This window comes from Macaca thibetana, chromosome 9 (assembly GCF_024542745.1).
Source record: "Macaca thibetana thibetana isolate TM-01 chromosome 9, ASM2454274v1, whole genome shotgun sequence".
Classification (NCBI taxonomy): Eukaryota; Metazoa; Chordata; class Mammalia; order Primates; family Cercopithecidae; genus Macaca; species Macaca thibetana.
Genome location: NC_065586.1, coordinates 56,382,283 through 56,399,006, shown reverse-complemented (window position 1 = coordinate 56,399,006; position 16,724 = coordinate 56,382,283). Strand labels below are relative to the sequence as shown.

The 16,724-nt window shown below is 44.0% G+C and overlaps 1 protein-coding gene across 25 annotated transcripts in view; it reads right to left on the bottom strand.

The window, feature by feature from the left end:
- Positions 1–16,724, bottom strand: part of KCNMA1 (potassium calcium-activated channel subfamily M alpha 1) — a 762,662-nt gene that overhangs the window by 226,424 nt on the left and 519,514 nt on the right. For 23 of the 25 annotated variants that reach the window (XM_050803364.1, XM_050803365.1, XM_050803369.1 and 20 more), the window contains 3 exons: positions 13,282–13,357; positions 11,110–11,280; positions 9,437–9,528 (listed from right to left, as the gene is read on the bottom strand). In XM_050803364.1, the coding sequence (XP_050659321.1) occupies positions 9,437–9,528; positions 11,110–11,280; positions 13,282–13,357 (339 nt within the window). Of the gene's footprint in view, positions 1–9,246; positions 9,339–9,436; positions 9,529–11,109; positions 11,281–13,281; positions 13,358–16,724 lie in introns of all 25 variants that reach the window. The other 2 variants (XM_050803388.1, XM_050803389.1) reach the window with 1 other exon arrangement.

The window sequence follows — 16,724 nt, the reverse complement described above, 5'->3', positions numbered from 1 at the left end:
TTTTTCAAATCAAAGCAGATTTGCCTGTCTTCACTTGATAATGCTGCTTCTATACAAGCAGAGACTGGGAGAAGACTAAGGCAGGCAAAGGTCAGCCTAACTCTTCAGGGATGAAGGTGGAATAGAGGGAGAATGAGTCCAAGCAAAGAAATGGCTCTGAATTTGGCCCAGAGAGGGTTTTGATTTGCAAAGAGAGACCCACCTGCCTCCCTAACTCCCCTGGTGAATCATGTATCATGGTCCTTGAGCACATGCTGTTGGGACTGACCCTCCCATAATGACAATAAACTTGACATATCTTTGCCTTGTTCTCTAGCCACACCAAGGGTGTTGCCACAGCCAGCATAAGCTGGTAGCCATTCACTCTGTAGACCCAACATACTTGCATAGGCCCCAGCAGACCTCCAGCATCTGTTAGTCACACAGGGACTGGAAGGAGCTACAGGTTAGAAGGTGGGTGAATCACCTGAGGTCGGGAGTTCAAGACCAGCCTGACCAACATGGAGAAACCCCGTCTCTACTAAAAAATACAAAATTAGCCAGGCATGGTGGCGTACGCCTGTAATCCCAGCTACTCAGGAGGCTGAGGCAGGAGAATCACTTGAATCCGGGAGGTGGAGGTTGTGGTGAGCCAAGATTGCACCACTGCACTCCAGCCTGGGCAACAGGAGCAAAACTCCATCTCAAAAAAAAAAAAAAAAAAACGAAAAGAAAAGAAAAAAGAAGGCATGATACGAGGCATGACAGGTCACAGCAGGACCTTTGTGGAGTCTGGAAAGGAGTGGACCTCGGGATCACATCAGCGGATTCCCAACCCTCCCAAATCTTTCTGCACTCCTCTTTTACTGGGTCTGTAAGCTTTTAGGTGAACAAGGCACTCTGCTGTTACCTATGCCCTCCCCTGTTCCAGTGGGTATGTTCAACAATGTGAATTATCAAACGCTTTTGGGAGGCTTCCCTCTAATGTCTCTTGTTTTCATGATTATTTTACACTTCCATGATTTCAATGAATAAAATTCCTGAAAAAAGAGTGTTTCACTGGGAAGATGCTCCTGCATACTCAAGCTTCTGTTTCACTGCCACTGCTTCCTCGGATGGTACTGATTGGTCAGAATCTCAGATAAGCTCCAGGAGAGCAAGAATTACATTTTACTTACGGTACCCAGCACAGAGCTTGGCACATGGTGGGGATTCAAATTATTGTTTGTTGATCCAATATGTTAGAATGGGAGTTTTCCTAAGGCTGTTCTGTACACTAGCTGACATTTGCCTTTGGAGTCAATGGCTAAGGTCATATAAGCTCTCACTGAGATGGGCACATATCTATCTCTGAACTACTCCCATGTCCTCTTATTAGAAATGTACAAGGAGGGGAGATAGAGATTACTTTTACAGCAACTGGTACCCACATTCGGAGCAGTCCCTGTGGTTCTGTGGGTGAGAGCAGGCCATTGTGATGCAACACCAGTACTGGCTGTGGAGACTGGAACCCTTGGGACAACAGAATCAGATTTCCACAACTTTCACACTGTATCAGCCCCCATAATGTTTTAATAAAAAGAGACACTGGACTTGGCCAGTTAGGAAGTTTCCTGGTTTATTTTCATAGTATGATGACCGCAGCATGGAAGGAACCCCAAATCTACCAGGAACCATTTTGCACTGGAAAGAAGTTCAGCAGAGTGAATGACCTGGCATGAAGACAGAAAACACGGGGCAACCTAGTCTGGGATGGCTGCACTTGTTCCTGAGATTCTGAATCTACCCGGCGAGGATTCACCCAATCAAAGGAGCCATTGATCAGAATTTTCAGCAATTATAATTTGAGAAATCATATTCAAATTATTTTTAATGGAAGAAAGAATATTTGAGAGTGAAAATCTAGGCTTGAATATGACTTTTTTTTTTTTTAAGGTACACAGTTCATCTCCCACCTACATTTCTATTCTTGTTTTCAGAACAATAGCTGGAACATTTTGCTAAGTGTGTGGAAGGGAAGAGTGACAGCAGGAAAGAAGGGGAGCTTCATTCTATCAGTATTATCAGGAAATTGATTTAATATGCTTCCAAGTCTCTTTAAATAGAGCTTCAAGTTTGAAAGGGACTGAAGATACAGCTTAGAGGAATCCAAAACAGATGCCAAGAAAGAAGTGCCCACGTCCCATGCCCACCAAGACCCCTCTCATCAGGAAGGGATACCTAGCACAACACATCAGAAGATACGGCATCTAATGACAAGCACTTTGGGTATCTACCCCTCAGCACTGCGTTTCAGAAGTAGTCAAGAGGTCATTTTTCCAAAGTATTAGGGCAAGCTCATTTTTTGTTTTCCCTGTTCCCAAGAAGTTTAATGCTAATCAGAGCAGAATGCCTAATCAGTTCAAGATGTTCTGTCAACTTGAATTATCTATTTGTCTTCTTATTTACTGTATCTGTCTGTCTACAGTTCTTCATATCTTTGTGAAGATCGGTTATTGGGGCCTGTGTTTCCTTCTGACTAGAATCGCTACCAGATGATCCTTCCTGGTGATATGTTGATGATTTGCTAATTTATGGCTTTTAAAATCTAGGAATCCGAAGATATTGCTGAGGGGTTCAGGCTGGGGCAGTCATGCGGCTCATGCAATGAGGGCTGAATGGCTACTGGATGAGGGATCTAAGTCTGCGTAGGATGCAAAGCTTCGATCACATTTCGACCAGAGCCATGTCTGCAATAGAGAAATCATAAATGACATTTTATAGGAAACACCCCTCATGAGAGCAGTCGGCCCCTTGCCGGTGAGGAAAAGTGAGAATGACTGTTGCCCAAGACACAAGTAAACAGGAAAGGAAAGGCCTATGGATCGGGCCAAGTCAGTATCACATGAAATCATCTCAAATCCGATTCCCAAGTGCTAGAAGCCATGCCTTCCCCGAAAGAGTCGAGAGGGAAATGGTGTGGTAGCAAGACTCTCTCAGAACCAAGAGAAGAGGTTTCAATAAGCTCTGAGATTGGACTCCCCAACCACTCATGTGGCCAAATAGTACGACGTGTAGCTCAGAACAGCTGTGGTATATTTGGAGATTTTTATGGATGTGTAGAAATGCATCTGTCCCCAGTGCCTGGTGTGTAGCAAGCCCTCAGTAAACACAAGTGGAATGGATGGACATGAAGGTGTGACTCACGTTAATTCCTTTAAGTTAGGTTGGGCTACGGGGCTGCAGATTTAATGAGTCTTTGTAAAGAAATAATCCATGCTCTGGCACAGTAGACAATTTAAAATTCCAAATCCTTTAGAAATCAGTCTAGAATCCTGCTGGACAAGACCTGAGTGTGATGGAGGAAATGGAATGGAATTCCATGTTGATACAAGACAGCCAGGCAGGAGGGAATAGTGTGTGGTCTCAGGAAGGAACAAAGGATCTGAGTGAGAAGGAGAGCCTAATTCTGATATAAGGAAAGACACGGAGCTTAAAAAGAACCCAATACTCAGGAAGCAGGGAAGATACGCAGGATGCCCTCTCTCGATAAGTCAAGAAAGCACCTCTCAGGCAGGTTAGGGTCTGAGCGAGCAATCAGTTTTTAAGACTTCCTCTATTGGAGGTAGAAATGAAGACCCATGTTTGCAAGTAGGGCTTGCATAACCTGGATTTTAAAAGCAAGAGCGTCAGCTCCCCCAGTTTAGTGGGTAACGCAAGCTGGGTCAAGTTCATTGAACAAACGTTAGCATCTCCTCCTCTGAGGTGTCGCTTCTTTGGACTACTTTATCCAGTGTAACTAATCCCTGTTTTTCTCAGTTGCAAATCTTAGTCTTTCTTGGTTTTGCAGCACATATTAAAAATGTGTAATTGGCATTTGCTTTAGTTGTACCCTTGCTCAGTGCTTGCAACCTCCTTGAGACTGTAAACTCTATGAGGACAGGTTCCGAGGGTAGCCTGTTCACCAGTGAACCCTGAGCACCCAACACAACCCAGCATCATGCCTGACGCATAACACAGAGAATGCCTGCCTGCCGAGTGAGTGAATGAAACGATGGAGACGGGCCACAGGAATGGACAGTGAGGCAGGTCACTAACTGTGCTGGGCTGTTTTTAGTTCTTGAAATTTTGTTCTCAACTATTGAATACTCAATCATTTCTTCTAAAGTATGGAGTCCTCTTTAAAATATGAGCATTTACAATAAAGAAGATAATGAAGTACTCTATTTTCATATTTAAATAGAAAAGCATGACAAACTGTCCCAATCTCTCTGAATCTAAGACTCTTTCCAATGTGGAGACCACATTCGAGGTTGAACGCAGACAGCCCTAACTCCCTTCAGTGGGATACAGGTTCCTGAGGGTGAATATTCCAAATCAAAGCTATGAAACAAACACACAGAATGCACTACTGCACCTCTCACTGATGAGTAAGAAACCACACCAGAGAACTGCTCTGTGCTGTGTGGCATACCAGCTAAGGAGTGAAAGGGAACAGGGGGTTCCATCTGCAAAGGTATAGAAGGCTCTGCAGGTGAGATCTGCCCAGCGGGGAAGTCCAAGTTTAGCAGATCACTACAATTCTCCATGAAACTACCTTTAAAGGATGGAGCCAGAAAGGGGAAGAAAATGTTGAAATCCACAAAAAAGGAACAAATCTCACTTTGGATGTGGTTCATCTATCTGTCCTTGAGAGCCTCTCATTGCTAGAAGTGTTCAAGAAGGAATTAGAATTCTAGTCTAACCAAATGAGAAAAATAAAGGAAGAAATGGTTTTGTCCGCTCTCCCTCTTTTTCCCCTCAATCCTGGGGCCAGGACCCTTAGGGGTAGTGAGTGGGCAGGAGGAGAGAGGAGACAACCCGAAAGTGAAGCTCATGCCTTTCTCTTCCTCTCCATCATGGCACGGTGTTCTGGCTCCACTTACAGGGAAAGGTGGAGGAAGATACAAACAATAGGAGATCACTGAGTTTAGAGCAGGATGGCATCTCAAGAGACGACATGGAGAGGCAGCAGGACACAGGGAAGCAGACTGTCCAGGTTCAAACCCCAGCCCTACTCTTTACTAGCTGGGTGATGTCAGGCAAGTCACTCAACCTCCCTGTTCCTCAGTTTCTTCACTCATTCCAAATGGAGATGATGGTAATACCTTTCTCACAGGATCACTGTGAGGATTCTGATATATGCAAATATTTATAGGTATTACTATTGCCAGAGAAGGCAGTCCTGGGGCTTTAGGCTGCACTGATCCACATTCTCATTTCAGGAAGTGTGTAGCACTCCTGTCTTTATAGGGAAATGTTCCAAGGGAAGCCACAGCATTTAAGTTTCACAGACAGCTTTTTTGAATTGGAGCAAGAGATGGGTTAGTCTGTGACAACTATTCCCCAAACCAGAATGGCGGCTCAGTAGCTTCATCCTGGGGACCTTCCTCCAAGATAATTACACTCACTTTCCTCTCCCACCTTGGCTACTTCTAGTCTTTCATGACTCATTCCCCTCTTGTGTGTCCTCTCAGCATTTGGCTACCAGGAATCAGTAGAATAATCCAAACCCATCCCATTCTCTGTCCCAAACACCTGGGCCTAGGATTGCCTCAAACTTGAGTCATTCAAGTCCCAACATGAGAAACACAAGGTCTGGGTGGCTCTCCGGCTGGACTCCCTCTAACAACGGGGTTACAGCAGATGGATTCCTCTCTGTGACTGATTATTTTCCATGGCCCTTGGCCATGTGACCTTGGACCATGATCTTGTCAGTTCTCATAAACTAACCAGGAGTGGAATGAATCACACTCAGAGAGGAGACCTCTGGGGGAAACTGCAAGAGGCTATGAGAGGGAGGAGAGAGCTGGGGATCCCAAAGGCCATGGGAGCCTCACCACCCCTCTGGCCTTCCCTGTCTCTAAGCAGTTTCGACCTTCCACAAAGGGAACGAGGAGGAGGCAATGGCCTTGGGAGACAGCCTGGGCTGCAGGAGGCCTACTCTTCTGAATAAGATTCAGGGTATCAGTCCAAGAGCCCAGTAATCCCTCCAACTCAGAGAGATTACCTACCTCAGCTACTCACTGAACTGTTGGTTGTGGACACCCAAACCCCTATTCTTAGATGCCCCAATCCATCATAACATACATGAAATAGCCAACACACACGCACATGTGCACGAGCACCCATAACTACTGCAGGGACTGGCTATCCTGCAGGAGGTGATGAAAATGTTGGGTAAGGCACTTTAGGCCCTTGAAATAGTGTTGATGGTGAAGAGGTTTTGAGAATGCTACTTGAAGTGTTTATATTATGCCAAACACATTGATTAAAACTGAAAATGAAATGCCAATGAAATCTTCATATTCTCAAATATCCTGAATTTGGGTGTTGTACAAACAAAACCCTGATCTTCTCTGCCTAAATTTTTTACTTTAAATAATCTTTGAATTTCAAAGTTTTGTGTCTCTGTAGCTTTAGATCATGAGTTACCTTGAGTTCTCTGACAAGTTAATATATTGTTAGAGAAATCATTTCTGAATAAAATATGCACAAGTAAACAAATCCCTTAACTATGTATACATTCTAATTTCTTTCTGGGCATTCATTTGATTGGGTCCTGGGGAGCAGAGAACACATACGTGTGTGTCCAGGGGCAGAGCACATGGATTTATGCATACACAAAAACTCAGAGCACAGCACACTGTTTTAAGAGTCTGAACTTTATCTTTCAACAAAGTTTAGCTGCTTTCCTTTTGCAAATGCATTTAATTTTATCTGGAAACTTTCTGACGTTAGAAATAGAACAACTGTAGTTTCTCATTATGTTTGCTGCCAGAATCCATGCTTGGTTGCTCAACTAAAGACCTTATATTGCTAATTACTACCACATGCCCATATCCCAAGCGAAAGAAAACTTATTGATTCTGACAGCTCATTCTCTCAACACTGAATTCCAAATGAAAACTCAAAATTTGGCCAAACATAACATTTCATCAATCTTGTTTTACTGACTGGAAAAACAACATCAAACAAAGGGTGCTAATGGCCCTTTATTACCGTGCCTTTCCCAAGCTTATATTTTCTGATGAAAGATCTAAGTGACCAAAGGGCTTCTTTAAACTACTTAGTAATTAGCTTTTGAACCAGGAAACAATGCGTAAAGTAAAGTGAACAGGCCCAGTGCTGATGACAGGATGGACTCTGTGTCTGCAGGGTCAGGAACAGTGGGGACCCAAAAAGAACATTAAAAGCAAAGTGCATTTCATAAAGGGAGAAGAAAAAAACAGAGAGAGAGAGAGAGAAAAAATCAGGCTAAAAGCGGTGATAAAAGATTACAGAGCCAGAACAGAATGGCAGGAAGTCTGTGATCTGAAGTCATCAGCACCTGAAAGTTTGAGTGTAACTGCCAGGGTGAAACATGACCAGATCGGACCTGGGGCAGTGAGTGAGTGCCGCGCTGAGGGCCCCATCTGGGTCAGCCGGCACCAAAAGCTACCGGCCTCCAGCCCACCCACCAGCTCACCCACATTTGACTAGGAAAATTATTTCATTAAAAAAAAATTACCTGGAATGAGAGTCAAGAAATATTTTCAACCTAGCCTTCAGGGCAATTGATTTTATTGACTTCTTCAGGGGCAGTGACTGGGAAATGCTGGCAGTGACATTGGGAGATAGAGAGGCCATGAAGAGAGCCCCAGGCCCTCAGAATGCCTTCTGCTTTATGGAGACCTGTCCATACCTTCAAGGCAAAATGAATCGAGATGCTGTTTTCCTCTTGGCATGGGATACATGACCAATGGGAATCTCTGGACTTATTTGGCCTTTTGGATCCAACCAATGGCCCAGAAATCAGAACAGCTTGGTTCTAACCTCATCCAGGGCTGTTAAGATAATAGTGAGGGGAGGGCTCCATTAGAGGGAAGATGGAGGGATGTGCTGCCTCTCTGAAAAGACGCCAACTGGCCTCCTCTGGCCCACTGTCCTTTGTGCCTTTGAAAAGAAACTGGTGTCCTGTGGGTAGTTCAAGAAAATGAGCCCTTTTGTCCACCTCCTCATTTCCTGTGCAGAGGCCTGGACACCTGAGCTCAGGAAGCATTGGACTCACTGACCAAAGGGGAGGTTCCACTCTGCCCGACATGGCTGACTGTCAAAACGAGGAGAAGGCAGCAGTGGAGGGAAATACAATGCTCCCGGTCTGATTTTATTTCCTCTTAAAAAAACCAAAGAAGCTCTTTAAGAGTTCATTTGAAACTGAACGAGAAGGGAAAGCAAAACAAAACAAAACAAAACAGTTCCATGATGGGAACTTCCATGACTGGGAAGAGGCGGGAGTGATGAAAAGTTTTCTGTGTCCTGATCCGGATGACAGGATGGTAGTTACTGGGTGTGTACATAGGTACAAGTTCCTCACTCTATATGTTAAAGATGTGTACATTTAACTCTATGTAAGTTATACCTCAAAACCAAAAACAAAGGTCACTGCCCCAGAAAAAGCTTTAAAAAAATAAATAAAGGGTGCCTGCTGCCAGCCCCCTCTCCCCCACAGCATTCCTCTCTTGGGGTGGTAAGGTACTGCCCCCTACTTAGGAGAAAACCTTGGGGTCTATATTGAACCTGCACATTGATATTGAGAGTGATAAGGTGATCCAAGCACACACTGAAATAGTTCCCGGGAAGAAAACACTCATGTTTGGGAAGCCAAACAAAAGATTCATCAGGAATAGCATGTAGTACCCTAAACTACCAGAAATATACTATTTCTTGCCCAGAAGGAATTTCAGTTGAGTAATGAATCCCTCCAAGGATAAGATTGGTGCCTCCTGGATGAAGAGGAGAACTGGGTTCCCAGTGGCCACAGTGCCTTTGCAGTAGGCCAGATGACCTGGATCTGCCACCCAAGGAGTTCCCTGCCAGAGTCTTATCCTGCATTCTTGCTACATACAAACCACCATAGGAGGGCATCATACTAGTTTGAGGGACCAGAATTTTATCACATAGCCAGATGATGTGAAGAATGAATGAGTTTTGTCTACTTGTTAGGGGTCAGAAGAGAAAATATGGGCCCAGTTATAAATGGACGCCTTTCAGGACAAATTCATTACATCTCTTGGAATTTGTGAATGGGAGCTGGTCCAAGTGTGGCAACATCCTCGGGTCACCTCTGACATCACACCCCATGCAGAAGCTGGGCCTTCCCTCATAGAAGCACCCGGTGGGGTGGAGGAGGGGCAGAATTCAGACGGCACCTCCACAGGGACTCCTGAAAGTCACTCAACCACGTCTTTACTGATGCAACTGACTTACTTTCTGCCTCCATGTTTGTTAAAAGTCCCGCCGAATTTATTCCGATTCAGGATGAGAGCAGCAATTTCGGGCACGTAGCGGGCAAACATTGCCTACATGCATGAAACAAAGAAACAAGAGCCAAAAAAAAAATGGCATGCAGAGAGGATTCTACCGCAGCGGAGGCAGCAAAACCTCTTGGCATACTTACTTTCTTCCACTAACCGCACTATAGGAGCCCCCGTATTTCTTGCGGTTTCCTATTAACTCTATGATTTCAGGGACGTAGCTGGCAAACATGGCCTGAGAAGACAGGAGACAGAAGAGAGACTAAAAAGACAGGCCAAAGAAAAGGGGGGACCTGTTCAGACGGGGTGGGGGGCATTAAGATCTGAAAACACAAAAGGATTAGGCCTGCAAAGGTATATATTGATACGTTGGGTCATAAAAAACTAAAAGCATGAAAAGAGCAAGCTCCTGGAAATACACAAGACAAACAAACATTAGCTAACCTTGACAACTAAAGAACAAAAAAAATCACAGTCAAGAAAAATACAAAGGAGACAGGAATAAATAAGGTGATATCTAGTTCTTGTTGAAGAAAAATAGGCAAAAGGGGGGCATGCTAGTGAAATTAAACACACACAGGCACACGTGTGCGTGCACACACAATTTCGCAAGAGAAGATCTTTGTCATTAAATTCAGAGGAGAATCAACGTTTTTAAGAGTGACAAAAGAAAATAAACACCAAAAGATTAAAAACTAAATTTTTCTATTAAAAAAAAAACCACTAAAAAGCACAAAAGGGAAATTTAGGAAATCACCTGGGAGGAGAAGATAGCAAGGAGAAACACAAATCTGCCATGTTTTGTCCAACAAACATCTGGCCTGTGGCTGGCTGGATGGGTCTTGTTATCTATGGGCACCTCACGGATGCTGCAGAAATGCTTGCGTGAATGTACACATGCACGTGCACATTGATATACATTTTTAAAATGTATATGCCCTATGCATACAAAACAGAGAGATGTGTATGCATCACTATATATCAATGTGCGTGCAGTGTACGTACATGAAAGCTGTGTGTGGATTAGGATTTTAATCACTCACTTCATAAATGGCAAAAAATCTAAACTTAAAGTGAGCTACTTTGAAAGACAAAATGCAGCAACTGCCAATGTGTGGCCAGAAATCCCCTTGATTTACATTATAAGGGATGGTTTAGTGCAACCTAAAGAGCTGCACAGACCTTCAAAAACCAAACAGTGAAACTTTCCTAGAAGAAAGGAGCAAAAATATCCCATGTGTCCACTGCAGAATGGAGTGAGCTGTTTGCAAAACTGCACTCTGCTCACATGGGGATGTCTGCCTGGACAAGACTAAGGTGCTCTCTGTCCTTTGATGTAGGGACCCTTCTCTTTAGGGCAGGCCCCAGCCACAGTGTTTGTTGGAAGTTTGGGGAGGAACATAAAGGGGAAGGGGGAGCTCTTGAAACCGCAAACTGTCTCTACAAAGTATCCATAGCTTCTACCAGAGGCAGGTGACAGCCATTGTCGTTGTAGCATACCAGATGCTGAATTACATTGCTAAGGGGTAGACACTCTCCCTTCTTAACTGCATCACTTTCTTAAGACAATTAGGTGTGCTCCTGGCTAAATGGCTGTCCCTCACAAGGGCAATGTGCCTGGATCTATGGGACAAGTGTAATACACCAAGAATTATGCAGAAAAGTCACCATCCTGTTTGGATTTACTTAGCCTGATTCTAACATTAAGGCTTGCTTCTAGTGCAGAACACAGTCTACAATACAAAGCTTTAAGGAACTGTATCATGGAAAGTACTAACAACCATCAAAATCAAATCGTAATAAAGATTTTTTTTACCAGTCCCCCGAGGATGAAGAAGACCATGAAGAGGCGCCCAAGCGTGGTTTTTGCATAAACATCCCCATAACCAACGGTGGACATTGTGACCATGAGTAAATAGACACATTCCCAGTAGGTGAGAGCCTGGTTGTTTTGGAAATTTTCCCATGGGTCCCCTGAATTCTCCACCTAAAGCAAACAGGACAGGGGAGAAAAAAGTAAAACATGCTATTGAAGTGTATACATACAATAAACCCGGAAGCTCAGCACTCCCGAAGGCCACTTGCTAATGCACACCACTCTCCACAGGAGTTGTGTGGTTCCTGGGCTGAGCTCTGTGAGTCAGGATGCAGAGCTCCTGAGCAGGACACAAAGAAAGTGGAGAAGCAGCTACAGGAAATGTCTTCCTGGCTGATTGGGACAGAGAGGGAAAGCAAGAAGGAAAATATCTCTAGGCCTTTTTTCTTCTCCTGGTAAAATGTCGGAAGCCAGCTAAAATTCAGGGCATTGCCTCTGGCCAGGTTTTAGAGCACTCTCTTCAAGGAAAGAGCCAGAGAGCCCTTCCCTGACCTTCCTCAATGGGTTTCTAAGGCCCAGATGGCCTGGCTCTGCCTCTCCCGCAGAAATTATAAACGCTTCCACAGGGGGCTGCCTCCTTCCATCAGTTTATCCAAAGAGTATATATGGGCCCTGCTTGTTCTGATTCAAATAGCATCTCTGGGATCTGGCCCTGCTCTCCCTCCTTTGCAAATTGCCAATGGTGGTCTTAGCCTTGAGGCTGCCAGAATCTTCCCAGGGGCTTGGAAAGTGAGCTCATGAGAACAGCTTGCACTGGCACAGTCTGTTAGACCAAGGGCTGGCAAACTTGTTCAGTTTTGTGGGCCACACAGGTCCTGGTCAACTTTGCAGAGGCAAAACTTCAACAAATGGGTGTGGCTGGATTTGGAGAGCTTTGGCCCAGGACTGCAGTTTCCCCACTTTCCTGTCCTTCCATCATATTTGATCTGCCAACAAGGCTAGGAGATGGGCAGGAAAGGTACTTTAGATACTCTCAGGAGAGAGGGAGCTGCAGGTCCAATTTTACTCAAATACGCCCGTGATCCACCCGCAGGGCCTGTGGACGGGTGCCTCTGCAAAATGTTTCCAGGGCCTGGCCTCTTTCACACATCAGTTTGTCCTCAATGTGCCATTTTCACAAAAGTTTCCTGGTGAACCTGAAGGGACTTCACTAATACCAATAGTAAGGTGGGGTCATCATCTTATTAAAGACTACTATCTCCTCCACATTTGTGATTTGGGTGCTTGGTATTTGGTTACAGCAAGAATTAGGGTGATTAAGGTTGATTTTGGCCAAGAATCCCATCGGTATTAAGGGCTAGGCAGGAGACCCCAAATCTGGTGACTACGTGAGCCCCTGTGCCCCACCTTCTGTCATCCCAGGCCTGTCTTCCTTTGAGTGATAATTACGTAAATCCCACGTGTGGGTAGGTAAGCGTGTCCTTCTATCCCTTATGCAAACAGAGGCTCAGCCACCGGTGGTCAACTTTATCCAAAGTCTCATAGCTAGACGAGGCTCCTTCCAGTTGTAACAGTCTATGTTTGCATGAAACACACTTCTTACAATGGCTGTGCTCTTTAAAAGCAGGAGGAAAGTCTGCCTTCGGGTGGTGTGAGGGGCTTGACTCAATATAAGGCTTTAAAAGAGTCACTAATAAAAAAGAATTAACATTTTTGAGGTACAAATCAGACAAAATAATCAAAGATGGCTTTTTGTAAGGGGGAAGTAGAGAGAAATTGAGGGATCTGAATTTGTTGTTTACTAGGAGGTGTGGGTCAAACTTCCAATCTTGTCCCCAGACCTTTTCCAGGTGTTTGCTTAGGAAGCACTGCCATCTTGTGGCTTACTATAGTTCTTGCAGACAGAAGGAAAATTTACCAAAGCCCCCACACAATACCAATGAGCAATGAACGGAAAAATGCAGGTTAATAGTGCAAACATTACTCACCATTTGGAACTAGTTTGGGGTAAAAAGGTTGGAAACCCAGACAATTGTGTGGTTGCTTCCCATCTTCCTGTCTACAACTGAGGTGAAATTTCTTTCCAGCAAGAAAAATTTTAGGTAATAAAATGACTCAGAGAGGGTCTTGTTGCTGGCAAGCGAGAGCACAAGGGTCTTCAAGGTTACTCACCAAATGGATGAACCCGGCTGCAGTCAGCCACGTGCTGATAAATATGGAGAGCAGATTCACCAGCTTGATGGAATTACTGTGCAAGAGACAACAAGCAAAATCCCCATGTTACCAAGGGAAGGCCCTGCAGGGGCTATCTTACAGGGTAACAGCACCCGCTTAGAGGTAGAGGCTGCCACACCTAACTTCCAACCGTTTCTCCATTATAAGGGAATTCTGGAAGCTGGAGGAGCTGCTGGGATGAAGGTCAGGACAGAGCCTAGAGGAACGAATTTAACTTTGGTAAAAATTGACTTTTATTTTAAAAACTCTTCAAATCTACAGAAAAGTGGAAAGAACAGTATAATGAACACTTGTACGCTCTTCATTTAGACTGACCAATTATTAACATTTTACCACAGGTGCTTTATCTCCCTACATGCTTTTTCTCTTATTCCCCACACCCCCGCCGCTCTTTTTCCTTCTCTTCTTCTTGCCATGTATATATGTATTTTTCTCTCTCCCTCTTTTTTTTTTTTTTTTTGCTAAACCATTTACCAATAAATCAGAGACATCATGGCACAAGCCCTAAATACTTTAGCACTCAACTCCTAAGAAGAAAAGCATTGCACAGCATAATCACAATACCATTGCACGCCTGAGAAAATTAAAACATAAAAATTCAGTAATGCTATTTAATATGCAGACCTTATTTAAATGTCTCCAGTTGCCCCAAAATTATGTTTATTGATTTTTTTTTTTATTTTCCCCTAGACCCAAGTTTCATGCACTGCATTTGGCTGTTAGGTGGCTTAAATCCAACTGTCAGGAAACAAGGACAGAGAGTAAATATTTAGGCTTTACAGGCCATATAGACGTTGTCACAAATACTTAACTCTGTCACTGTGGCTTCAGAGCAGCTTTCGGACAACATGTACAGGAATAGATATGGCTTTGTTCCAATAAAACTTTATTTACAAAAACAGGCAGCAGGAATGGGTTATAGTTTGCCAATCCCAGCTTCAGTCTCTTTTAATGTATAAATGACACCACTCCTTTGTAATGACATTAGATTTTGTGTGAATCTAGGTTGTCTTCTATAATGTCCTATATTCTGGATCCTGCTTATTTACTTATTTATTTTTATTTTATATTTTGAGGTGAAGTCTCACTCTGTCACCCAGGCTGGAGTACAATGGTGTGGTCTCGGCTCACTGCAACCTTTGCCTCCCAGGTTCAAGCAATTCTCCTGCCTCAGCCTCCCAAGTAGCTGAGATTACAGGCACACGCCACCACACCCAGCTAATTTTTGTATTTTTAGTAGAGACAGGGTTTCACCATGTTGGCCAGGCTGATCTCGAACTCCTGACCTCAGGTGATCTGCCCACCTCGGCCTCCCAAAGTGCTGGGATTAGAGGTGTGATCCACTGTGCCCAGCCCAGTTTATTTTTAAAATAAGTGTTATCGTGTATGTTTGAGGTTTACAACATGATATTATCTACCATCTCACATAGCTACGTTTTCGTGTGTGACAAGAGTAGCTAAAATCTACATATTTAACAAAAATCCCAAATACCATACAATTTTATTAACAATAGTCTTCATGTTGTACATTAGACCTCTAGACTTGATCATCCTACATAGCTCCCTACTTGAGTATTTCTGTTAAGCATCTCTGCGGGGATGGCATCACATCAGGATATCCCAGCCCATTCATGTGGCTGAGGTGGAGATGCTAATGTCTCCACTGAGAGGTGCCCATTTCACTTTGTAATGAATATGCCACCTTGAGTGAGGCCCCGAGACTGCAGGAATATCCTGCTCCCCAACAACCTTATACCTAACAGCTTTAGTATCCACTGGTGTTCCTTGAGTGGATCAACTGGACCTTATGACATTTTGAGCTCCCTGAGAGCTGGGGACTTGTCTGTCTGGATTCCAGGAGCCCTGAGTCCCTGGAGCATAGCAGGCCCCGTGACTCTGCACTGAGTGCACTGGTCTCTGCCTCTGCTCTCTTCCTAAACTGCATCCTGTTCACTCCCACTGGGGTATACCTGAAGGCTGCTGTCAGCAGGTCACTTCACTGTCCAAAGGCTTCTTGTTGACTAAAAGATGACATTCAAACTCTCTCCTTCCATTGTCAATACCTTGTGAAGTCCCAGTCTCTCCCACCACCACCCTTTCACATAAGCTCTTGAAACTGCCATCCCAGTTAAACCTATTTACTATAGCTATTGTCTACACTATTTACTCAACTCGAAAGCCTTTCCCATCTAGCCAAATATTCCCCATTCTTCAAAGCCCAGTTCAATCCCTACTGCTTCCTTAAAGTTGTTCCACCCACCTACAAGACAAAGTGACTTTCCCCGGCTCTCACCTCCAGCCATTCATCGGTAATTGATCCTACTGACTTAAGATGTCTTGTGTAAAGTTTTAGGTTGCTATTTGACTCTTGTGTTCCTTGCTGCATCTTGCAGAAAAGAACTCTCTTTTCTAGCTCTTGCATTTTCCCAGTAGTGGCTTAATGTAGCCTACAGTGTTGCCCAATCCATTAGTTTTGGTAAATTCATCTCTGTTACGACTGCCCTCTCTTACCTCTCTTTTGGAGAACCAATGATTTAAATTCTAGGCATTTAAGATCACAGTAATAGTATCAGCTAGCTTGTTTACAGTTCTTTCCCAGTGCTCACCACATGTGCCACCATCCTAAATGCTTTAGGATCACCTGTGCTTTATGTGTACTAAGCCATTTAATGCTCATAACAACACTCTTTCTTCTTCTATGGAACAGCACAGAGGAATCCACGGTCTTAGGTTTTCCAGAGTTGATTCTGACAGTTCATGGAAAGGATAAACAGATACTTTCAACTTTGTGGGTGAGACTGATCTTTCGAGGTGTGTGGAACAACTTTCTTCTCGTTCAAAAACTTGGGAAAACAACGAAAATGTCCATTCTGTCTCTCTTGGTCATTTCTAGAGTTTCCAGATTATAATAACTGCCAATATTTATGGAGCGCTTATTATGTGTTAGATGTTGTGTTGAGCAGAATTCCCTCCTACCTCTACCTTGTAAGTCCTCTAAGGTGTGCTCCAGCATTGGAGGGTAAGAAGTAGATGAAGAACAGATAGCCAGTGGCAAAGGGAGGGCTCTTAGGGAGGTGCGTGTTGTCCATTTTCTCAGGGGATCATTAAATACCAATGGCTTCACTTACATACTCCTGGATTCTTGGGACCTGAACACAGCAGTGTCCCACCAACAACCATGTGGGGTCCTCTTGAGATATTTAACCTATTGGGAGTCCGAGCCTCTTGGTGCTTTGGGAAAATGACCTAAATATGGTGATTATTAAACTCTAAATGATGGTTACAGTGATATTGGTAGTGCGTTAGGGAGCTCTTGCCATATGCAGAACATTTAACCATTGTTGCTAAAACAGTCCGTGTTTAGCTCTGAAATCTGATTA